The sequence below is a fragment of the Marmota monax genome, unplaced genomic scaffold, assembly GCF_021218885.2.
Source record: "Marmota monax isolate L192 unplaced genomic scaffold, Marmota_monax_Labrador192_F-V1.1 WCK01_AAM20220418_F8-fsc00061, whole genome shotgun sequence".
Taxonomy (NCBI): Eukaryota; Metazoa; Chordata; class Mammalia; order Rodentia; family Sciuridae; genus Marmota; species Marmota monax.
Window position 1 is genome coordinate 16,144,488 of NW_026695230.1, and position 26,304 is coordinate 16,170,791.

Below are 26,304 nucleotides of genomic sequence, written 5' to 3' on the forward strand. Positions count from 1 at the left end.
CGGCGGCTGCAGTGGCGGCGCGGACTGTCCAGCGGAAGCTGGGCGGCCCGGGCACCGAGACTGGGATCTCCGCAGGTCCAGCTACAAGTTCGGGCTCCGCGGCTTCCCGCGACCGTTAACCACGTGAGAGCCCAGCCCACCAATCCCCGCCCCGCTCTGGGTTTGAAAAAAAAAGGAGGGCGCGACGTAGCCCGCGGGGGAGGAACCAGCTACGCGATTTTGGCGCGAAACTGCTGGCTCCGCCTCCCTGTCGGCGCGCTGCCAGGCCACCGGCCTATGAGCGAGCCCGAGGCCGCCTTCAGGGAGGGGCGAAGGGAGCGAGGTACGCCCTGCGGGGCGGCCCCGAGGGCCGCCCCGAGGGCCGCCCCGGGGTCTGAATCTCTGTGGGCGGCGTGGGGGCCTCCTGGTTCCCTGCGGGCCGGCAGCAGCCGGAGCCGCCTGCAGCCAGGCGTCCCTTTGGCGCTAGCCACTGGGGCGCTGTGGGCGTGGCGGTGTGCAGTCACGTTTCGGACTCGAGGTCGGGCCTCCGGACCTTCCTGAATTCTGTGAACCTGGTGTGCCTAGGAGGGACACCGAGGTCAACCAGAGGACCCACACGCGAGTTCTCGACGCGAAGACACTGGCTGGGGGGCGCGTCCTCTGAGCCTCAGTTTGCTCAGGTGGTGGCTATTGGGGGCGGGTGCGACCTCCTGAGGTGAGCTCTCCAGGCCTGTGGTCCCCTATGCAGCCGAGCCAAGGCTTGTCCCGGTAAACAGAAGCAGCACCCCCGCGGCGCTACCCCAAACTGGTGCCCACCAAGCGACCACGGTGTTTGTCAGCCTGCACGTGGGCCTGTGTTGGCAAAACGGGTTGGCCAGGCAGCTAAGGTCTAACTAGAGAAAACAATTCCCCTCCTACCATGTCGAACCGTCCCTTATTGCACACACAAGATTTCTTTCCCAGTTTTTCTGTTGTAAATAACCCCGCGACTAATATCCATCTTTCTCCGTGGTATTATTATTATTTAGGATACATTGCTGGAGTGGGAATTACTGGGTCAAAGGATTTAAGCTGCCAAATTTGCCCTCCAGGAAAACAATTTGTATTCTCACTACCAGTAGATTACAGCACGCTTTTTGTGAATTTTGGATGTCAGCGGATATTTAATGTTTGTTCAGGTGGGTTTGGTTTCGGTTGTGTGGGTTTTTCTCTTTGTTTTAGTTTTGGTTTAGTACTGGGAATTGAACCTGGAAGCACTTTACCATTGAGCTACAATTAAATTGCTGAGACTGCTTTGGAACTCGGTGATCCTCCTTCCTCAGCCTCCCTAGTCGCTGAGATTATGGGCGTGCACCACTACCAGTGATGAATTTGTTTTTGATTCACAATATTGGACAGTAATCTTGGGTTAATGGCCACTTATATTTATTTATTTATTTTATCATAGCATTTTATGGGAGTTAATACTTTGTGATTAAAATTGTTCTAACACTTCAAAAGCTAACATCAAGCTGGATTTTTAAAACTGGTCTTAGTACTTAGCACATCGCTTTTTGAATTGTCTTGAGATCACAACTGATGACAATAAAGGGTCTACAGCTGTTTCCACAAACATTTGCTAGCTAATGTAAGTATGACTTTTTGTATGGTAACCCAAACTTAATTTTAAACTTATAGACGATCAGAACTCTGTACACTTCAAGGAGAGGCATTCTCTGATCCAGAGTGGTCAAAGCCAAGGATTGTTTTCTAGCACCCTCTAATACCTCCCCCTCTGTCCCTTCTGATAACAGAATTATTTGGTGTAGATAGTGACATTTTCTATGAAATGTAAATAAAAATAACCTTAGAAAACTGCTTCTTTTATGGATCTAAAGCATGAATTTGTATAAAAATGTGCTTTGTAGGTAAATGGGAACTTTAAAGCCCCTTAGGCCTCTTCTCATTAGACTGTTACTCCTGAACCCCTCCTCTATAAGAATTCTATATCCCTTGTTACTAACTTCTCATATCCCCTTCTTTGCCTCACTTTGTCTTTCACAATTCCCTGTTTTATTTCCTTAACAGGTTTATGTCTACCTCCAAGTAGGTTGTTTGTCACTATGCTGGAAAAATAAGGTCCCTGAGGGCAAGGACCTTCCCTAACTTGTTTATTGTAGTGTTCTGATATGGGTTAGGTGCTATTTTATCACTGATAAAAGAGCCCTTAGTTAAAATGTTAATTGGTTTGCTTCCTAAATTGGCAAGTTTGCATTTAAATTTGCCTATTCTAAGAGTTTTCTAAAAAAATTTTTTTAGTTGTTTTTGGACCTTTATTTATTTATATGTGGTGCCAGAATCCAACCCAGTGCCTTTCCTTACACATGCTAGGCAAGAGCTCAACCAGTGGGTCACAATCCCAGTTCCTATTTTAAGATTGAATAGAGGATTACTACTTCATTCAATGAAAGTGTGTAAAGGTTAGCAGACATCACACTATATCATTTTTTTCTATGGCCTTCCCACCCCCAAATAATAAAGATTTAAATGATACAAAACTTTCCCATCTATCCCTTCAATTTCCAGCCCAGTTCCCCTTCTTGGAGGTAAACATTCTGAACAGTGTTTGCTTTGTTTTTGTCAACTCCTACATTGCCATCTGTCTGCTTCCCTAAACTGGAAGTTCTCAAACTGGGGCAACACGGGAAGGGAAATTCTCAGTGCATAGTCCCAGAACATTGAAGGCTTGGCATCCTCACTCACAGTGGATGAGGTAAGTTCCCAGCAAATATGTAGAATGACGGGGGAAAAGCTGGTATTATTTTTTATTCATTCTTTTTAGTTATACATGACAATAGAATGCATTTTGACATATTATACATACATGGAGTATAACTTCCCATTCTTGTGGTTGTACATAATGTGAAGTTACACTGGTTGTGAATTCAAGAATGAACATAGAAAAGTTATGTCTGATTCATTCTACTGTCTTTCCTATTCCCATCCTCTCTCCCTTCATCCCCATATGTGTGTGTGTGTGTGTGTGTGTATGTTTATATTTTAGTTGTAGATGGACACAGTGTCTTTATTTTTATGTGGTGCTGAGGATCAAACCCAGGGCCTCCCACATGCAAGGCAAGTGCTCTACCACTGAGCCACAACCCCAGTCCCCTTTATTCCCTTTTGTCCAATCCAATGAACTTCTGTTCTTTCCTACTGCACTTAACATGTGTTAAAATTGGTATATCAGAGATAACATTCAGCCTTTGGGTTTTAAAAGCCAGTATTTTTTAAAAATTGAAAACAAGACTCAGTGCTAGAGGCTAAGGTGTAACTCCATGGTGAGTGCTTGCCCAGCATTCTGGAGGCACTGTGTTGATCCCTACTCTTGGGTGGGGATGGAACCAAAGGTGGCACACTCCAGTACTCAGTGATAGAGCCACTTCCTAGGGCCTTCCTGCATGATTTACTCTTGCCCACACCTGCATGGACTGTAGAACTCTCTTAACTTATCTGTCTTTCCTCACACCCAGAGCTGGAATCAAGTTTTATTTGTCTTTTGAACTCCATCCACCAACCAGGATTGTGCTTTGGACCCCAGGACAGTGCTTCATAAATGTTTCTGGAATAACTGAAAGAAGATCTAGTAATTCTTAAAAAAAAAACAGTGTCATAATGAATGAGAAATCAGGCCCTGCCTCCTCAGCTAAGCACATGGCACAGTGTTATGGTTTAATTATAGCAACGTCCTAACTGAAATTTTAAATGACTATTCTGATTTTTAAAATTTCATGCTCATTGAGTACAGCACACACTGTACCCAACAGAGGAGTTACACCCATTTGCACCAGGGCATATCTAAGTCAAATTTCTAGTTTCCTTCCCTACCCAGTGTTGTTTCCAGCTGTAATGTTGCTAGGCAATTTTTGCAAAATCCACATGCTTGTGGTAGTGTTGTAATAACTGAGTCACAATTTTGCCTCTAGCTTTGGAGAGAACAAACTTAACCTGTTTATCCTGATTAGATCCATGACTTAGCAAGTAAAAGGCTTTAATGCCACTATTGTTAGCCCACTGACTTTCCTTGGCAGAAAAATAAAGCAAAATTCTTGCCCTGAAGATTTGTAATTGAGATTTCTAAATCATCCTAAGCACTTTAAATATATATAGCACATGAATATGTTTGCTTACTAATATAAGCTTTGTTCTTTAAATGAAATCCTTCAGAACTAAGAACTAATTTTTTTTTTTTTAGTGATGTAGAGTCTCTAGGAATGTTTCATAAAATTAATGGGGGCTTTACCCAAAGCTGAGTCTTTTCTAGTTTACACTTTTGATTCTAGAGAAATAATCAGTTCATCTCAAAAGAGCCTACTTGATATAATTAAAAAGCCACATTGGTCAAAATCTCACATTTTCACTTGAAAAGCAAATAATACCAAAAAAAATGTTCAACTGTCTTTCTTCATCTTCCTTATCTTTACCTTTCCCCTTCTGCTTGTTCTTTCAACAAACCTCAGCTTTAACTGCTACCAACTGCCGGTTAACCTCAGGAATCCAGGTCACAGGCTAGAATGTGGCAACTCCTAGCACTGCTCCTGTCTGACTTCTCAGGTATAGATTAGATTTCTCTACTTTGTCACTTGCCTTAATACCCTCTGATGGATGAGGTTGTTTGCCCATTTTACTAAATGTTCATCAGCTTACACTGAAAGTACAAACTAATCAAAATCAAATTCTTCCCTAGATGTTCAATGTAAAATTAGTATTATTCCTTACAAATAGTTAAGTATATGCTAGAAATATGCTTTTAATTATAGCAGTGTTGTTTGAGAATAATTTACATTTGTAAATTATTACAATTTACATGACTTTACAGTCAGTAAATGCAACATGTCACTCCTTATATTCCCCCCAAAATTTACTTAATATGAATAGACAGTTTTGCACACCCAGCTAGGATAATCAAATCAGAACAGAAATGATACCAATGTAAAGGTGACCAATTGATAGTTTAATGAAATAAACATTTCTTGTAATGTCTGAATCTTCAGGGACTACTAATATACTATTTCCTAATATTTATATAAGGTAGATTAAGGGCAGATTTCATTATATCTGTTAGGTATGGAATATATATATATATGTGTGTGTGTGTGTGTGTGTGTATATATATATATATATATATATATATATTTTTTTTTTTTTTTTTTTTTTTTAACTAGGGTTTGAACCTAGGGGTGTGTTACCACAGAACTACCTCTCCAGTCCTTTTTATTTTTTATTTTGAGATAGGGTCTCACCAGGCTTCTGAGAACCTGATTCAATTTTTTTTTTTTTTTCCTTTGCAGAGACTGGCCTCTAACATACATCCTCCTGCCTCAGCCTCTGAAATCACTGGGATTATAGGTCTATGCCACCAAACCTGGCTCACTTATATGGTTTCTATATTAAAATTTGAGGATCTGGGGGCTCAGGTTGTAGCTCAGTAATGAGTGCTTGCCTAGTGCATGCAAGACCCTGGGTTCAATTCCCAGAACTACAAAAAAGAAAAGTTTGAAGATTCTCATTCAATTTTTGCTTGGGGGTCTTAAGCTAGGAGAGACCATGCTAGGGTATTTTAAAATTGTGTCTGTACCCGTACAAAACCTTGGCTATAAACATCCTTATTAGTGAAAGGAGCCCTCAGGCTCCTCCTGATTATTTCAGTAGCTCTCAGCCTCATGCAGGCTCCTGGTCTTGAAAGACTTGATAGTCTGCTACAGTCAGGCAATGGATGATAGTAACTGTAAGACCTTTCTCAAGAGAAAATACCACTGACCACATCATTCCTAGATAAGAGAGGAGTTTAAAACCAACATATTTTAAAACTATGCCTCTCTGAAGCAGCTATTATGCACAATATTTGCTATTTAATGACTCTTTTGGGATGGAATCAAGTATATTCAGAGAAATCCAATATTTCCCCTTTTTCCCTTTCCAGAGGCAAAGGGCTACTTTCCTCTGTACTTTAATGAGTTTAAATAACTGAAAAGATCACTTCACAGAAATGTCATAAACGGGGAATCATGAGTGTCCAACAGAATTGCAACCACTCAAAAAACATTCAGATAGTTGATTAATCTACTCTCCCCTGGATTTGTGACATACACAGGAAATGACCTAGATGGTGGCAATGTTGTGTGATTATTTAAATCAGCTTTGTTGAGATGATTCTTGCCAGTGAGTCAAGGGGCTCTTTCTCAGTAGGGGAAGGAAGGGAGAAAAGACAGACATCCCATGCTGGTCTTTTGTTAACAAGAACAAGTATGTTTGGAGTATTGCTATGTTTTGATGACTAAGTGGTGAGTCAGTCTTAAAGTTCTGTAAAAGGCTTTGTTCTGCTCAGATAGGATTGAGAGATGAGCTCATCTAGTGACTAGCTGGTTAGAGAGCATCCATTTGTGTGACATGTTCAGTCACTTGGTAGTGTAAATGTGTACACTGAAGAAAACACTGGTTCCTAAGTGCAAAAATCAACTCTACTTGACAGTTGTCTGTTGAGTGTCTGCCATGTTCAGGTACCAACCTTAGCCTATCAACTGCATATTCCCTTAATGCTGGTCAGTATATATATGTGTGTGTGTGTATGTGTGTATATATGTGTATATATATATATATATATATATATATATATATATATATATATAATGTTCTTAGTGCTATAAAGAGTGGGGATGCTTTGGAGAGGAGAACATTTTAGTGCCAACTATGTGATAAATACTGCATCAGAGGCTGTACATATTCATCCTTTTTTTGGTGGGGGAGAGGGAGGTGGATGGGGAGGCAGTGTACTGGGGAGTAAACTCAGAGGTTCTTTACCACTGAGCTACATCTCTAGCCCTATTTATTTATTTAATTTAAAGACAGAGTCTCCCTAAGTTGCTGTCAGCTTTGTTAAATTGCTGAGGCTGGTGTTGACTTGAGATCCTCCTGTTTCAGTCTCCAGGGTTGTTGGGATTACAGGCACCATGGCACCCAGTGAACTCTCTGAGAAGATTTTTTTGTTTTTTCAGGTACTGGGATTGAACCTAGGGGTGCTTTACCCCTGAACTATATTCCCCAGGCCTTTTTATTTTATTTTTTTTTTTTTGAGACAGGGTCTCCCTAGTTGCTTAGGGCCTTGATAAATTACTGAGGCTGGCTGAACTTGCGATATACAATCATAGAACTGGCATTACTGAGACTGTATTTCTAAGACTGTATTACTGTTGGTTTAGGACCTGGTTCCTCTTACCCCAGCAAAAATGGAGTAAGATGAAGGGGAAGAATTAATTAGAGACTTGATGAAAGCAGAATCACTGGACCTTGCTGGTGGACCTGACTAATTAGGCAGTGTGATGGCTAGAGTCCCTACATGAAGGCACACTCTTGATGAAGTAGATCCAGAGGGAGCCAGACTTGCATGACTTTTTTGCCCCGTCATAAAACCCAAATGTATTTTAAATTCTCAGATCAAGAAGAGAGAATGCAAAGATTGATATTATCTGGTGTTCTGCAGAGTATGCATTATTATCTACTATTGGGGTAGATATGAATGGTACCTTTTTAAAAATATTTTTTTGGTTGTAGATGTACACAATATCTGTATCTTATTTATTTATTTTTATGTAGTGCTGAGGATTGAACACCTGTGCCTCACACATGCCAGGCAAGCACTCTGCCACTGAGCTACAACTCCAGTACCCCCCTTTTTTGAACCCAGAGGTGCTTAACCACTTAGCCACATCTCTACCCATTTTTATATTTTATTTTGAGAAAGGGTCTTGCTAAGTTATTTGTGCTAAATTGCTGAAGCTGGCTTTGAACTCACAGTCCTCTTGCCTCAGCCTCCCACATCACTGGGATTACAGGCACCACTAAGCCCTGCTGAATTGGTACCATTTTTAAAAGATTGTTTTGGTGATTTCTGTCACAATTTAAATATTCACACTCTTTGGTCCAGCAACACTAATGAAATATTTGTACAGATTTACAAAAAATATGTAAAAGAATGTTTACTGTTATACGATTAGTTCACCAAGTAAATACTTAGATATCCCTTTGGACCTGGCACCTTCTGGGCACTAGGAACACAGCAGGGATGCATAGGAGTCTTTACCTTTTATTTTCCCTTTCTTTTTTTTTTTTCCTGATACTTAGCCTTTTTAAATTTTTTAAAATCTTGAGACAGCGTCTCAATAAATTGCCCAAGTTTATCTTGAATTTCTGTCTTCCTGCCTTACCCTCCTGAGTAGCTGGGATTATAGGATTAGCTATGGAAGTTCCCTAACGTGCCTGCAAGAATCTTTACTTTCTTTTTGCTTTCTTTGTTTTTCTTTTGGTACTGGGGATTAAACCCAGAGGCACTTTACTTCTCAGGTATATCCCCAGCCTTTATTATTATTTTTTATTTCTAGACAAGGTCTTGCTAAATTGCTGTGGCTGGCCTTGAACTTTCAATTTTCCTTTCTCACCATTCTGGTATCATAGGCATGTGCCACTGAGGCCAGTCAAGAATTCTAACTTTCATAACATTTTCGAGGCAACCAGTATATTACAAACAATACATAAGTAAACAAATGCACCAAAAGATCATATTATGGTAAGTGCTGTTTAAAAAAAAAAAAAGCAGAATAAGGGATTAAGAAGTGGTGAGATAGAGGAATGTTATTCTGAGGAGGTAGCACTTAAGTAGAATCTTGAATGAAGAAATCAGCCAAATGGAGATCTGTGGTTATAATACAAAATTGCAAGCCACTCAAATGTCCATGACATACTAAGTAACTACATTTTGCAAAGTAATGAATCAGAGCTACATGTACAAAATGAAAAGATGTCCATAACATAATCAGAAAAGTTGCAAAAGTATATGATGATTACATTAAAATACAAAAACAAGAAAATCAACCTGAAGCAAACATTTACCACAGAAAAATGTGAAGAAATACACAAAGTTGTCAAAAGCTCTGACTTGTAATGGATAGAATGAGACAAAAATAAGTCAAAGTGCCTGAGTGCTTATCAAAGAGAGAGCCAGGAACAAATCCTAGTTCTCTCTAAAACTGGATAAGGCAGACAAAATTATAGCAAGTTCTGAAGATTTGACATGATTGGAGTGCTCCTTTCTTTCAGCTTCCTTATGCCTGAGACCTTCCCTTTCCTCACTTCTCCACAAGTCTTCCCCCCCACCCCAGCTTTATTCTTGGGAAAGAACCCTGCACTTTTTTTCTCTTAATTTGTTTACTTTATCTGACCTGGCCTTCCAAGTCAGTCTCAGACAAGCAGCTATGTGTTCTGGCTGCTATCTGTGAAGAGCTGCTGATAAGGAAGAGCTTCCTGGCCCCTGCTGGTTCATAATAGCCTTCCTTCCAAGGAAGTGCAGCTAGAATGTTAGAATTGTGAGCAATATTCCCACTCAGTGTTAACAGGATCACCTGCCTTCCATTTAAGGAGTTTGAAGCAGCCAGGCTTTGTTTTCTGCCCATCCCTACTCTCTCTCACCTTTCACCATCCACTCTGATAACTTCCAGGGCCTTTTGCCAGTCAAATCCAAGAAACAATAGAACACAGAAAAATTGTCAGTGTAGAATAAAAACATGTAAAATACAAACAAAGGGCTAGGGATATAGCTCAGTGGTAAGATACTTGACTAGAATGCATGCTTCAGGCCCTGGGCTCAATCCCCAGAGCCACAAATAAATGAAATACTATTTCTGACAATTATTCATTTGATTATTTCTAGGTAGACAATGATATAATCAACAATAATTCTGCTTCCTAGTGTTTAGTTTTAATTGTCTAGTTGCATTAATTAGAACAACATCAAGAACAATATTAAATAATAGGGCTAAGGATATAGCTTAGTTGGTAGAGTGCTTGCCTTGCATTCACAAAGGCCCAGGTGGGTTCGATCTCCAGCACTAAAAATAAATAAATAAACAAATAAATAATAGAGATGGTGTGCATCCTTGTCTTGGTCCTGATTCTAATGGGGATATTAAGAATAATATTAGTTTTCCAGCCACATTGGCACATATCTGTAATCCCAGAGACTCTGGAGGCTGAAGCAGGAGGATAGCAAGTTTGAGTCCAGCCTCAGCAACTTTTTTTGGTTGTTATTGTTACCAAAGATTGAAGCCAGGGATGTTTAACCACTAAGCCATATCCCCAGCCTTTTGTTATATTTTATTTAGACACAGGATCTCACTAAGTTGCTTAGGGCCTTGCTAAATTGCTAAAGCTGGCTTCGTTGTTTTTTTGTTTTTTCTTTTTAGTTATACATGACAGTAGAATATATTTTGACATATATACAAGGAGTATAACTTCTCATTTTTGTGATTATACATAATGTGGAGTTACACTGGTCGTGTATTCATATATGAACATAGGAAAGTTATGTCTGATTTATTATACTATCTTCCCATTCCCATTTTCCCTACCTTCCCCCTAAACCCTCTGGCCAATCTGGTGAACCTTCACTCCCCTTCCCCAGCACTGTGAGTCAGCATCTGCATATCAGAACATTTGGCCTTTGGTTTATTTCACTTAGCATGATAGTCTCCATTCCATCCATTTACCAGCAAATGCCATAATTTCATTTTTTTTTAATATTTATTTTTTAGTTTTCGGGGGACACAACATCTTTGTTTGTATGAGGATCGAACCCGGGCTGCACGCATGCCAGGCGAGCGCGCTACCGCTTGAGCCACATCCCCAGCCCATAATTTCATTTTTTTTATAGCTGAGTAATATTTTATTGTGTATATGTATCACATTTTCTTTATCCATTCATCTGTTGAAGGGTACCTAGGCTAATTCAATAGCTTAGCTATTGTTAATTGAGCTTCTGTGAACATTGATGTGGCTGCTTCACTATAGTATGTTGATTTTTAAGTCCTTTGGGTATAAACTGAGGAGTGGGATAACTGGATTAAATGGTGGTTCCATTCCAAGTTTTCTGAGTAATCTTCATACTGCTTTCCAGAGTGGTTGCACCAATTTGCAGTCCCACCAGCAATGTATGAGTGCGCCTTTTCCCCATATCCTTGCCAACATTTATTGTTACTTGTATTCTGACTGGAGTGAGATAAAATCTCTGTAGTTTTTGGTATATGTATATATATATTTTTTCCCCCAATGGACATTTATTTTATTTATTTATATGCAGTGCTGAAAATCAAACCCAGAGCCTCACACATGCTAGGCAAGCCACAACCAAGCCACGATCCCAGCCCCTCAGTGTAGTTTTAATGAATTGCTAGTGATGGTTTGAACATTTTTTCATGTATTTGTTGATCAATAATATTTCTTCTATGAGGTATCTATTCAGTTGCTTTGCCCATTTTTAATTGGATTATTTGTATTTTTAGTGTTAAGTTTTTTGTATTCTTTATATATCCTGGAGATTTGTACTTTATCTAAGGTGCAGGTGGCAAAGATTTTCTCCAATTTGTAAGCTCTCTCTTTGTGTTCTTCATTGTTTCCTTTGCTGTGAAGAAGCTTTTTAGTTTGATGGCATCCCATTTATTGATTCTTGTGCTTTAGCAGTCTTGTTGAAGAATTCAATTCCTAAGCTGACATGAGGAGATTTGGGCCTACTTTTTCTTCTAGTAGATGTAGGGTCTCTGGTTTAATGTCTAAATCTTTGATCCACTTTGAGTTTTGTACAGGGTGAGAGATAGGGGTCTAATTTCATTTTGTTACATATGCATTTCCAGTTCTCCCAGCACCATTTGTTGAAGAGACTATCTTTTCTCCAATGTATGTTTATGGTGCCTTGTCTAGTATGAGATAACTGTATTTATGTGGGTTTTATTTATGTGTCTTCTCTTCTATACCATCGGGCTTCATGTTTGTTGGGACTAATACTATGCCATTTTTGTTCCTATAGCTCTGTAGTATAATTTAAGGTCTGGTATGGTAATGCCTCCTGCTTCACTTTTCTTACTAAGGATTGCTTTGGCTATTGTGGGCTGAGGCTGGCTTTAAATTGTGATCCTCCTGCCTCAGCCTCCCAAGCCACTGGGATTACGTGCATATGTCACCGTGCCCAGCTGGCCTCAGCAACTTATCAAGACCTTATCTCAAAATTAAAAAGAAATAAAGTGGACTGGGGATGTTGCTCAGTGGTAGGAGTGTCCCTAGATTCAATTCTTAGTCTCACACACACACACACAGTACTATTTGTTGATGATATATATATATTAGTGTGCGTGTGAACATTCACAGGATTTATATCTGTATTATGTTAAAGAAGTATTATATCTCTTTAATACATAATGTTTTTTTAAAAAAATATTTATTTTTTAGTTGTAGTTGGACACAATACCTTTATTTTGTTTACTTATTTTTATGTGGTGCTGAGAATTGAACCCAGCGCCTCGCATATGCTACACAAGTGTGCTACCACTGAGGCGCAACCCCAGCCCTAATACATAATTTTTTTTTAATATACATGTCTACAACTAAAAAATAGTTATTTATTTATTGTTATGTGGTGCTGAGGATCAAGCCCAGTGTCTCACACATGCCAGGCAAGCGCTCTACCACTGAGCCACAACCCCAGCCCCTAATACATAATGTTTTTAAGGAACATATATTAAATTATATCAAAATTTTAATATTTCTCATTATTCTATTTTTTACTCATTTTACTTATTTATGTGGTAAGTTGGATTAATGGATTTCCTTATACCTTTTTTTCCTTCCTGAAACCAACTGTACTTAGTCAAGATGCTTCAAAATATACTGAAAAATTATATTCATATATTTTTAAGGTGTTTTGCATCTACATTCATAAATGACGTCCATATTTTTATGTTGCTCAATGTAAGATTTTGGCTTAAAACACAGAGCCAGCCTGGTGGCCCTTGCCTCTTTCTTTCTCCTTTCTTTTTCCCTTCCTTCCTCCCTCTTTCTCTTTTTCTTTCTTTTTTTCTGAGACTGGGTCTCTCTTCATTGCCCACATTGGCTTGAACTCCTCTACTCAAGTGATCTTCCTGCCTTTACCTCCCTAGTAGCTATGATGACAGGTATGGTCAGCATAACCTTCTTCCTTCATTCTTTTTCTATCCTTGGAACAGCTTTAGTAGTATTAGAATGATTACTTCTCTGAAAAGTTTGAAAAATGATGCTCACCAACCTATCTAGATTTATTGGGTTTTATTGTTTGTTTTTGGTATAGCTTTTAACAGCTTTCATCCATGATGTGTGTGTGTGTGTGTGTGTGTGGTGCTGGGGATATAACCCAGCACCTTGCACATGCTGGACACACACTCTACCACTAAGCCACATCCCCCTAGACTATGTGATTATTTATCTGTTTAGATTTTCTATTCTTCTAAGTCCCTATTGGTAATTTACATTTCCTTGAGTATTATCTATTTCATTCATATTTTATATTGTATTAGCATAGAATTGAATAAAGCATTCCCTTGTAATTCTCATAATTTCCCCTGTACTGATAACTGTAGCCTTTTCTCATTCCAAATTTGTAATGCTGGGTATGGAATACAGGGTCTTAGGCATGCTAGGCAAAAGTATTTTATTCCTTTATCACTTATTATATTTATGAAACCTTCTTTTTTAAAAATTTGTTAGTAAGTGGTTTGTCAGGTCTGTTTGTTTGTTTGTTCTTTTTGGTGTTGGGGATTAAACTCAGGAGTGCTTTACCACTGAGCTACATTCCCAGCTCTTTTATTTTTTATTTTGAGAAAGCATCTGGATAAATTGCCTAGGGACTCGCTAAGTTGCTGAGGCTGGCCTTGATTTTGGGATCTTCCTGCCTCAGCCTCTCCAGTTGCTAGTGTTACAGATATGCCCCACTGTGCTGGGCAAAATTTGTTAATTTTTTTGCTTGCTTCCTCCCACTGCAAAGAACCAGATTTTAGATTTACACATCCTCAGCCCTTTTTTAAAAAATATATTTTTAGTTGTTGATGGACCTTTATTTATTTTTTATTTATATACATTGCTGAGAATAGAACCCAGTGCCTCACACATGCTAGGCAAGCGTTCTTCCACTAAGCCACAACCCCAGCCCCACTTTTTATTTTATTATTATTTTATTTTATTTTTAGAGGGATACTGGGAATTAAACTCAGGGGCACTCAGCCACAGAGCCACATCCCCAGCCATATTTTTATTAAAAAAAATATTTTTTAGTTGTTAATGGGCCTTTATTTTATTTATTTGTAGATGGTGCTGAGAATCAAACCCAGGGTCTCACACATGCTAGGCAAGCACACTACCACTGAGTCACAACCCCAGCCCCCATATTTTGTATTTTATTTAGAGACAGTGTCTCACTGAGTTGCTTAGCACCTTGCTTTTGCTGAGGCAGGCTTTGAGATTGTGATCCTTCTGCCTCAGCCTTCCGAGCTGCTGGGATTACAGGTGTGGCTACAGCGCCTGGCCCTTTTTATTTTTATTTTGAGACAGGGTTTTGCAGAGTGGCACTTGCCTATAATCCCAGCGGCTAGGGAGGCTGAGACAGGAGGATCGAAAGTTCAAAGCCAGCCTCAGCAATGATGAGGCACTAAGCAACTCAGTGAGGTCCTGTCTCTAAATAAAATACAAAATAGGGTTGGGGATGTGGCTCAGTGGTTGAGTGCCCCTGAGTTCAATCCCCAATACCAAAAAAAAAAAAAAAAGAATTACGTGGTGACTTATTTTACCCACTTCGTTTTATTTGTTTTTGTGATGCTGGGGATCCATCAACCCAGGGCTTCTTGCATGCGTTCTACCACTGGGCTCCACCTCCAGCCCTATCAGTTTATTAATATTATGCATTATAATTTTAAAACATCTTTGCCACTTTAGTAGATGTAATGAACTATGTTAGAGTTATGTTTAAACTTTCTGATTATCAAGAACAATGAGTATTTCCCCATGCAGTAGTAGAGGTACTACTTTTTATTTCTTCTTGTGAATTACCTACTTATCTTCTGTAAGGATTATTACCTAGATGGTTCCTCTATATTTAAACAAATTTTTTTATATTTGAGATGTTATCTGCTTACTCTTTGAAGACATTTTGCGTAATCTACTTTTAAAAATTCTGTCCAGGGCTAGGGATGTGGCTCAAGCGGTAGTGCGCTTGCCTGGCATGCGCGGGGCACTGGGTTCGATCCTCAGCACCACATAAAAATAAAATAAAATAAAGATGTTGTGTCCACTGAAAACTAAAAAATTAAAAAAAAATTCTGTCCAGTTTTTACATTTTTGAACGTTGATTTCCTTTGCAGTTTCTTTCATTGCTTCAAAGATTTGAGAATGCTGACATTTACCCTTAAACATAACCGTTACTATTTGGTATAGTGCGTCTATTACATGTTTACCATTTTAATCTATTTGGAGTTTATTTTGATGAGGTGGAACTTGAATTTTTTTCCTCCAAATTTTCATTCATTTACCTAAGCATTCCTGACATAGTTGATCCTTCCTTACTGCTACCACCTTGCCTGTCCTGAAGAATTGAGCATAGGAGTGTGGAATGTTGCTAAGAATAAGTGACAGGTAGGGGCCTCTGTCAGAGATTCGCCTTGGGTGGGAATGAGATTTAGTCTTCAGCAGTCTTTAGTCAAGCACTGCAATTTGCATCTCTATATGGAAACTGAAATACCCCTCAGAAGTATTTTTTTTGGCCAACACTGTTTATTAGGTATTAATAAAAGCCCAAAATGGAGCTGGGCATGATGGCACATACCTGAAATCTCAGTGATTGGGGAGACTGAGGCAGGAGGATCATGAGTTTGAGGCCAGCCTGGGTAATTTAACAAGACCCTGTTTCAATAAGGGCTGGGGTGTATAGCTCAGTGGTAAAGCATCCCTGGATTCAATCCCCTGTACCACCAAAAGATAAAGCCAAAAGTGGTTGTCTTTGTGTAAGAAGACAAAACTCGTCTCCCAAATCTGAAGTCAACACTTTCCATAGTAACATCCAAGTGACCTGAGGAGGCAATCAGGGTTCTTCTCTATTACTCTCCCCATTTTCTTTCATGAAATGACTTTCTTCAAGGAGTTGGGCCTCAAAAAAGATACTCCTGGGTTGGGTTTGTAGCTCAGTGGTAGAGTGCTTGCTTAGAATGTGTGAGGCACTGGGTTCAATCCTCAGTGCCACATATAAATAAATAAAGTTATTGTGTCCATCTACAACTAAAAATATTAAAAAATACTACAGAGTCTGGCACATTGATAAAAAGAAAAGCAGTATCAGAACAAAGCTTCTTTTGACCTTCTGTCATTCCACCCACTCAAAGCACAAAGAGGGGTCCCTCTGAAGTTCAATTATCTAAGACAGGTTTCTCCATCAGATATACATTTATCTTGAGTACCATCCCTATAGTCTTATCAAACAGGGAAAATAGCCTGCCGTGGTGGTACATGCCTGTAGTTCCAGCAACTTAGGAGGCTGAGGCAGGAGGATTGCAAGTTTGAGGCCAGCTTGGACAAGCTGGTGAGACTCTGTCTCAAAATTAAAAAAATAAAAAGGTCTGGGGATATAATTCAGTGGTAGAGGACACCTATGTTCAATTCCCCAAAAAAACAAGAAGATTAACTCCTAGGAAAGGAACACTAGAACACCACAACAATAACCCAAACAGACTTTCTTTCAGGCTATTGTTTGTTTTTCAAGTTCATTCATCTCCCTCAAAATCACTTACTCCATGTCTCCTGTCCTCATTCACGAAACCTCACCCCCTATGTCATTCTATAGTTTAAACTGCTATTTAAGTTTCAACAATTGGGGCTTTTGAGTCTCATGTTTTTTTGTGGTTGTCATGTGCATATGTGCATAATAAATGTGTATACCTTTTTCTCCTATCAATCTGTCTACTATCAGTTTCTTTGTATAGACTCACAGGGCAGGGGGATCTTCCTTTTGTGCCTACAAAGACCATCCCATGGGGCACAAGTATGTAATCCCAGTGACTTGGGAAGCTGAGACAGGAGGATCATAAGATGAAGGCCAGACTCAGGAATTACTGAGCCCCTGGCTGGGGGTATAGCTCAGTGGTAGCATGCCTCTAGGTTCAGTCACCAGTAACACACACACGATTCTCCTGTGGCTGGTATAGCTAAGTGGTAGAGCACTTGCTTAGTATGCATATGGCTCTGGGTCCCATCACTAGCATTGTAGACAACAAAAAACAAAACAAAGCAAAACCAAACTGTCCCAGTCAGGACACAACTGATCCATTTGTCCCAGAATGAGGTGAACCACAGATGATAAGGCTTGTGGATTGCTCCCCAAACCATCAGAACACCTCCTTGGGCTGACCCCCAAGGTGCATCGTCATGCCTTTCATGAACCAGTTCTTTTCTTTTCAGTTTTGAGAATCTTGATTGCCCCTTCATAATAGTGAAGCCTATGTTTGCAGAAAATTATGGAGGTTTTTTTTTTTTTTTTTTTTTTTTTGTCATTGCTGCTTGATTGGTTAAAAGAATATGAAGCAATTTCAGGATACTAGAAAATGCTAAAGCAATGGGAAGCCTGTCTGACCAGTTTTATCTGGGTAAAACCTCCTATGAGTGTTGGACCTGCTCCCAAGTGGGACCTAGTGTCCTCTCAGGGCCAAGATAGCTCAAAAGCCCTGCCACTGCTCTGGAGCAAAGGTTTCCTGTTTTAAAAGATAAGGTAATCCCCCTGGGGCACAGAGCTTTTAACTCTTTGCTTTTCCCATAGAAATTGCATAATTCGTGTGGTGGGCCCTGGGATTGAGCCTATAGCTCAGATTCTAGCTGTTTCTCATGTCTCTTTGTGAGGTTGGGGGCTTTGGGGCAAATTAGTGAAAGTGCTCAGGCTTGGGGAGAGCTTTCATATGCTCAAGAATCCTGGGCATCCCAGGGAAGGCCTCAGAGGTGAGATCAGTTAGGCAGAAAAGTAAACAAAATTGCTTTTGCCAGAGAATTTTCATTGTAACACTCATGCAGTTTATCCTGAATTTTGAGCATTCTTCACTCTCACATCACTTTCTGTCCCTTCAATTTCAGCCATGCCCTGGAAGCAAAATGAATCTCCTGGAGAATTGAGGAGTCCCTGTATCTCTCAAGCCAGGTGAGTTTAGAATAAGAGGAAGCAGTTAGCTGTGATGCTGCTGCTATGCAAAGCCTCCAGGAGTTACTTGGAAGTTTAAATTTCCAGTTATCATAAAGGACCCCATATTCTAAAGGGAGAAACAGATAATATAAATTCACAAAATACAAGTCGCATATCTACAGCAGAAAGGGAAAGGCTAACACAAACATATTTCTCAGAAGGACAGGTTACATAATCTGTGGGGGCTTAGCGTGAAATGAAAATGTGAGGCCTCTAAGTAAAAAAGTAAGAAAAAATTGCTTTGAAAGGAACAGCAAGCCAGACACAAAAAGACAAATACTCGCTGGGCTCGGTGGCACACACCCATAATCCCAGTGGCTTGGGAGGCTGAGGCAGGAGGATAGCGAGTTCAAATCCAGCCTCCATAATTTATCAAGCCCCTAAGCAATTCAGAGAGACTCTGTCTCTAATAAAATACAAAAAGGGCTGGGGATGTGGCTCAGTGGTTAAGTGCCCCTGAGTTCTATCCTTGGTACCAAAAAATAAATAAATAAAGGACAAATACTCACTGGACATGTGGCACATACCTAGAATCCCACCAACTTTGGAGGTTAAAGCAGGAGGATCAAAAGTTTGATTCCCATCTCAGCAACTTAGTGAAGCCCTAAGCAACTTAGAGATTGTGTTTCAAAATAAATAATAATAAAGGCAGGGATGTATGTAGCTCAGTGGTTAAGCACCCAGTACCAAAAAAAAAAAATATTGTATGATATGAATTGCCTAAAGTAGTCAACTTCATAGAGATAGATTGGTGATTGTCGGGGGTGGGAGGAGGAGGAGGAATGGGGAGTTAGTGTTTAATGAGTACAGAGCTTCACTTTAGGTGATGAAAAGTTCAGGAACTGAATGTGGTAATGGTTGCATGAGAATGTGAATTTACTTAATGACACAGAATTGCACACTCTAACATAGGCTTGCCTAGCATGCACAAAGCCCTGGGTTCAATCCTCAGCACTGAAAAAAAAAAGTTAAAATGGTAAATTTTATTATATGTATGTTTACGTATTTTATTAATTATTAGTAGTAGTACTAGAGATTAAATTCAGGGGTACTTTTCCGCTGAGCTATATCTCCAGTCCTTTTTATTTTTTACTTTGAGGGTCTTGCTAAGTTGCTGAGACAGGCCTTGAATTTGAGATCCTCCTGCCTCAGCCTCAAGAGTTGCTGGGATTATAGGTATGCATCACCACACGCAGCTTATTGTATGTATATTTAACAGCATGTGAGCACACACACACACACACACAGATACAAAAAAGGTAGACACACATAGCTTGTCCCTTGTAGTCTCTATCTTGATTTGTCATTGACTTTATTTGCTATTTAATATTCTAAAAAAAAACTAAACATTGAAAGTTTTAGCATAGATTTTACGCCTCATCTTTGTGTGTGTGTGTGTGGGGGGGGTGTACTGGGGACTGAACTCAGGGGCACTCGACCACTGAGCCGCATCTCCAGCCCTATTTTGTGTTTAGAGACGGGGTCTCACTGAGTTGCTTAGCACCTTGCACTTGTCTCAGCCTCCTGAACTGCTGGGATTATAGGCATGTTCCACTGCCTTCATCTTTATATTCTTGTGTTAATCAGCTTTCTCTCATTGGAATAATTCAACTTAAAAAGAGAAAAGGTTTATTCTGGCTTACAGTTATGGAGTTTCTAGTCCACAGTTGGTTTGATTTGGGGACCTGTGGTGAGACTGTACATCACAGCAGAAGTGCATTGCACAGAAAATTGTTTACCATGGCAGCCAAGAAGCAGAAAGAGGCTGGGGTCCCAATATCCCCTTCAAGGGCATGCCCCCAATGAACTAAGTTCCTTCCATTAGTCTCTCCCTCCTAAAGGTTCCACCATTTCATAATAGCACCACAGGCTGGGAATGAAGCCTTCAACACATGGACATTTGGGAGACATTCAAGATCCAAACTATAACAATGCTTCAGTGCCAAATTTATTTATTTATTTTTGAGAGAGAGAGAGAGAGAGAACTTTTAATATTTTATTTTTTAGTTTTCGGCGGACACAACATCTTTGTTTGTATGTGGTGCTGAGGATCGAACCCGGGCCGCACGCAAGCCAGGAGAGCTCGCTACCGCTTGAGCCACATCCCCAGCCCTTTCAGTGCCAAATTTAAAAGCAAATATCAAGAGTATTTAATTCAGCCAGGCATGGTGGCATACATCTGAAATACCAGCAACTTGGGAGGCTGAGGCAGGAGGATTCCAAGTTCAAAGCCAGCCTCAACAACTTAGCAAGGCCCTAAGCAACTTCGCGAGATCCTTTCTCAAAATAAAAAAGACTAGGATGTAGCTCAGTGGTTAAGCACTCCTAGGGCAATCCCTGATTTAAAAAAAAAAAAAAGTATTTAACTCATATTTGGAATCACTGAAATAACACAAAATTAGAATTGAGTAGAAGAGACATACACAAGTCTGGCTTAGGAGAGCTGGAAGGAGAAGATGATCCCAGCAGAGCCTGCTGAGAACCATCCTGGACATGGGACCTCATAGGTGACTGTGGTATTCACAGGTGCTTGTGAGCCTGACATCTGCCAGATTCTCCTTCCTGCCAGGTATCTCTCCTTCCCACAGCACTGCCAAGCCAGTCCATAGTAAACAGGTTTATCCAAGTATCTTTAAAGCTCAGAGCTGGAATGCTCTTGGAGAAGAGGTATGCCTGAGGCTCAGGGTGGGAATGGCCACCACCACACCCCACTCCACAGGGTTTATGCAGAGTGTGGCAGCAATTGTGGGTGAGGGCAAGAAGTAGGAGGCCAACAGTGGGGAGGTTGTGATGGTGAGAAACCTTCCAGGGAGGCAGCAGGAGTAGGACTCTGTGTGAGCCCAGGCTCCAAGTCTTCAGGACATGCTCCACTATTGCATAGGACTCCACAAAACAGATTCAAAGATAAAACTATTAAGAATTTCAAGATGGCAAGTTGGATTTGTAGCTCAGTAGTTGAGTGCTTGCCTAGCATATGTGGGCACTGAATTTGATCCCCAATACCACATAAAAATAAATAAATAATATAAAGGTATTTTTTTCATCCACAACTAAAAAATATTAAAAAAAAAAAGAATTTCAAGATGGCAGGCACAGTGTATTAAACCTTAAGTTCAGGGCCCCTCTAAGTACAGGTTCTTATTCAAACTGTACTGATAACACACTCGGGATGCCAAAGGTTGGGCGCGGTGGCACTTGGCTACAGTATTTGACAGATCCTTTTATCCCCAAAGGATACCTAAATACAGAAAGTGCTCCAGTGGAGGGGGTGGAAGAAGCTCACGTGTTCCCTTTTACTCCTTGGCAACAAGCCTTCAGCTGTGCCCCTTTTCACCTTTTGCTCACTGTTGAGTGATCTGCTCATAGTTGACTGGCCTATGATCTTTTCTGAGAACATACTGGAATGTAAGTTCATAAATACAGTCAATTTCAACACTGAAATTCAGTCAATTTCAACAGTTTCCCAAGTTGCTTACCTAGCCTAGGGCTGCCATACAGGGAGGCCGGCTATGATACTGGACAAGCTTAGTTTGTCCCTGAAAGACTGGGAGGTGGGCATGGGGGAAGAAGAGATCTGACTCTCTGTGTAGCTGCTACCTGTAAAGCAATATGGAGGCCATCATTCTCGATATATTTACTAAGTTGGAGGAATGCAGACTGTTGACAATGAGCTTTTTCTTTGTAATAGCCCTAAGTTGTGCCTGGGGTAGGGTAGGGTGTTTTACTTGGACTGAAGGGTTTGCCTTGAGCATTATCTGGATTGTATTACAGAGGGTTATGTTCCCTGGTTCCATTGTTCAAGTGTAGTCATGTTTCATCGAGTGCCTTTCTGAGATTTTTCAACTTTGGACTTCTTTCCACATCTTGCACTTGAACAGACCTCAGAGCAGCCTCATTGGTAACTGTCAACACAGCAGCTGGAGTCTGGAGGAAATATACCATCTCACTAATAAGTTGCGGACACCCAGCAGCACATGGTGCCCTTCTCTCTGGATGCAGCGGGATATAATCATGTTCATTAAAACTGTTCAACTCAGCCCTCCCCAGTCTAACTGGCAAAGGTGCTGAAATCTGAGAAAAGACAGATTAAGGAGCCAAAGGAGGCAGGTAGCTTGGGTTTTAGTACTAGAAAGCAAAGCACAATAGCCTACCTGGCCCAGTGGAGCAGCTCCCTGACAGTAGTCAGGGACCAACCCTGGTAGGATGGAGCCCCACCCTGTGATTCATAGGTTGTGGTCTGTCCCACTATGCTAGCACTTGTTGAGACTCAGGCCTTAAAGTAGTAGTTCTGTGTGTGCTTAAATGTCTCCATCAACAATGAAGGCTGTCATCAACTCGGCAAGACCCCGTCTCTAAATAAAATATAAAAAAAAGGCTGGGGATGTGGCTCAGTGGTTAAGTGCCCCTGAGTGGTTCAGTCCCCAGTACCAAAAAAAAAAAAAAAAAAGAATGAAGGCTGGATTTGGATTTGTAGGCAACTAGGAACTTTTCTAATGCTATACATTTAGGAAGGCTTTGAAGGGAAAGCAACCAATCCTTTCTCTGTCCAACCTTGAAGTGTTTCTCATATTAAATGCCCAAGTCATGACCCCTTTAGCAAGAGTTCAAAGGGCCCAACCAAAGATAAAATTTACATTAAATAAAACAGCACATTTCTCCCTTTGTATTGTAGAGCTTAAAATGAAAAATAACCACATTCCAATGCTCTAGCAAACAATGCTGGGCTTTAAAGGACAGTGCAGGAGTGGCTAATGTAGGACAGCCCTTTACCTTTTTTTTTTTAATATTTTAAAATTTTTTTAGTTATAGTTGGACACAATACCTTTATTTTATTTATAATTATATGATGCTGAAGATCAAACCCAGGGCCTCACACATGCTAGGCGAGTGCTCTATCGCTGAGCCACAACCCCAGCTCCATACCTTTTCTTTTTACCTTGGTGGATTGAATTTACATCATAAAATAATATCTAGTGTGTCAGGTTATTAGGAAATAAGAAATGGCCAAAATACATCTAGATAATCTCTGCTACAAATAATCATTTAAAGAGGAAGCTGTGGTGTAAAAAATTCTCTGGGTAAATTAGCTTTGTTGGTTGCTCAGTTTCCTTATGTATAAAATGGAGATAGTAAATCCCAAATACCTCACAAGAGGCTGGATGCAGTGGTATGCACCTAATCCCAGCTACTTGGAAGACTGAGGCAGGAGAATTGCGAGTTTGAGGCCAGCCTCAGCAATTTAGCAAGACCCTATCTCAAAATAAAAATCTGAAAGGTCTTAGGATGTATTTCAGTGACATAGAGCCCCTGGGCTTAATCCCCAATATCCCAAAACAAAGCACCCAAATATCTCACAAGGTTGTCATGAGTACATAAAAAATATAGAAAAGTACTTTTTTTTTTTTTTGGTACTATAGATTGAACCTAGGGGCACTTTATCATTGAGCTACATCCCTAGACATTTTAAATTAAGTTTGAGACAGGGTCTTGCTAAATTGCTGAGGCTGGCTTCAAAATTACAATCCTTAGCCTGAGGCTGTAGCTCAGTGGCAGAGCACTTGTCTTGCATGTGTGAGGCACTGGGTTTGATCCTCAACACCGCATAAAAATAAACTAACTAAATAAATAGATAAATAAATAAATAAAAGCATTCTGTCGATCTAAAACTCCAAAAAAAAAAAATTGTGGGCTGGGGTTGTAGCTCAATGGCAGAGCGCTTGCCTTGCGCATGTGAGGCACTGGGTTTGATCCTCAGCAATACATAAAACTAAATAAATAAAATAAAGACATTGTGTCCATGTATAACTAAAAAAATATTTTTTAAAAAAATTGCAATCAGGGGCTGGGGTTGTGGCTCAGTGGCAGAGTGCTTGCCTAGCATGCATAAGACACCAGGTTGGATCCTCAGCACCACATAAACGTAAGATATTGTGTCCACCTAAAACTTAAAAAAAAAATTGCAATCCTTCTGCTTCGGTCTCCCAAATTGCTAGAATTACAGTATGCAACACTGAATCCGGTTCTATTACTGGTACTTTCTGAAATACTTCCCTACGCACATTAATTTAACAAAACAAATATAAAGGTAAAATTTTAAAAATTGCTGTATTCAAAATTAATAATAAAATTAAGGGTAAACAGGCTTTAAAACAAAAGCACATAAGCAAAAATAAATAATTTACACCACCCCACTAACCTAATTTTCATAGTAAAGCCCTTTCCAATTAAAGCACTGGCCACCAGCCTCTGTCAACTTTTTTTTTTTTGGTACCAGGAAGTGAACCCAGGGGCACTTAACCACTGAGCCACATTCCCAGCCTGTCCCCCGCCTTTAAAAAAATTTTTTTTGGTAGTTATAGATTTATACCTTTTTCTTTCTTTATGTGGTGCTGAAGATCGAACCCAGGGCCTCACACATGCTAGGCAAGCGCTCTACCACTGAGCTACAACCCCAGCACCCCCAGCCCTTTTTATATTTTATTTATAGACAGGGTCTCACTAAATTGTTGAGGCTGGCTTTGAACTCTGATCCTCCTATCTCAGTGTCCTAAGCTGTTGGGATTACAGGCATGTGCCACGGCACCTGGCTTCTGGTGAAACTTTTGACAATTCATTATTTAAGAAACAAAAACAACAAAAACACTTAGTTGGTAGAGTGCTTGCCTTGCATGTACAAGGCCCGGGATTTGATTCCCAGCACCACAAAAACAAACAACCTGCCCAAAACAGTAATAAATGTGTCAAAATACATTCTACTGCCATGTATAACCCATTAGAACACATTAAAAAAAAAAAAAAGTAACAAAAGACTGAACACTTAGTAAAATCTTTAACAAAACCCAAATGCTGGATTTAATGTTTTAATTTTAAATAACCAAACTTTATAATTCTATACATAATCCAATTAATGCTAATAAAATTAGCATTTAAGCTCCAAGGGTTGGTATGTAACAGGGATAGTCTTCAAACCATGAGATACAAATAAAAATGAACAAGTATATAGTAGAACAAAAACTGCAGACACTCTACTAACTCAGGGAAATATCTGAAGGCTTTACATCCTTTATTGACCATGATGGCTTTTGGAATTATGATTGTTTGACATGTAGAACCTTGACATTTTAGATACAGGCTTTATTTTTTATTTTTTTCACAGTAAGTTAATAATCCATTATAACACTCCGAAAGACTTCACTGGTCTTGCAAGTGGATTCTAGGAGTTTGTGATCTGATAAAAGAGTAACATGAAAATTTACTGTATTGCCCTAATTTCATACTTCCTTGTACACAATGAATCACTTTGGGAATCTATTCCAAGGGTTATATACACAAAAGTGTCAAGAATAAAATGTTCTCCACTCTTGCATAAAAATGTGTACAGTGTGTCAGGAATGGAAAACTTCTGGTTTTCCAGGGCCCGGGCTTCAGGCATTTCTGCTGCCAGAAGATGGGATTTCTGCTGCCACAAGATGAAAGGCTCCTTCTGCTTTATTGCTTCATTGTTTTGAGGATTAGTCATCCAACCCTGGCGTTTCCCCTTGTTGGATCCTAGATGCTATTCTAATGGCTTCTTCCAGAGATGGCTGTTCTCCAAGCTGAAAGAGGAACATACACATCAAACACTAACAATCCAAAACCCACAGCCAAGATAATGCTGAAAGAAATGTTATATGCCAGAAGTGAAATGTCTCTCTGTAATTTTAGGGCTTGTTAAAAATATTATTCTGACCTAATCATTTAGAGTACAAAACCAAATTTCTGTGGGGGGGAATAATGCAGTTTGTTTATTTGGGATTTTGATAAATTCTTTATACATTTCAAGGGACAAAAGGTAGTCATCTTGGCCAGTCTGGAGATGAAGAACTTCTCAGACTGTTAGCTTCTCTACCCATAAATTAAAGAAAACTAACCTGGCATATTGGCTGGCATTTTCTTGAGTGTGTTCCAACCCTTTATCAAGTAAACACATGGAAGAAAATTGTCCCCAAGGAAAGGATATCTGCACCTAGCATCCAGGATTCTAGATTCTCTACTTGAATCCAGTGACTTTTCCCAGAGAGTAGCTCCTTGCAAGTCTTCTGACATTCCCCACTTTAAAAGGGGGGCAGTGCAGGGATTCTCAGAAGACTAATTTAGGATCTGTGTTTATACTAGGTTCACCTCCAAGAGTAGCTCTTAAGAACTTTACAAAATACTGCCTAGTTAGACTTTTATTTTGATAGTAA

At 39.9% G+C, this 26,304-nt stretch overlaps 1 protein-coding gene and 1 long non-coding RNA gene across 10 annotated transcripts in view; one reads left to right on the top strand and one right to left on the bottom strand.

The window, feature by feature from the left end:
- Positions 1-24: 24 nt before the first annotated feature.
- Positions 25-26,304, top strand: part of LOC124088501 (uncharacterized) — a 44,448-nt gene continuing 18,168 nt past the window's right edge. For all 3 annotated transcript variants that reach the window (XR_006850369.2, XR_009226143.1, XR_009226144.1), the window contains exons 1-2: positions 25-1,157; positions 17,974-18,037. This is a non-coding gene — a long non-coding RNA (uncharacterized LOC124088501). The remainder of the gene's footprint in view (positions 1,158-17,973; positions 18,038-26,304) is intronic.
- The window catches only part of Znf143 (zinc finger protein 143), a 62,308-nt gene continuing 60,904 nt past the window's right edge, over positions 24,901-26,304 (bottom strand). For all 7 annotated transcript variants that reach the window (XM_046438157.1, XM_046438156.2, XM_046438160.2 and 4 more), the window contains one exon: positions 24,901-25,674. In XM_046438157.1, coding sequence (XP_046294113.1) covers positions 25,591-25,674 — 84 coding nt within the window. In that variant the 3' untranslated portion in view covers positions 24,901-25,590. The remainder of the gene's footprint in view (positions 25,675-26,304) is intronic.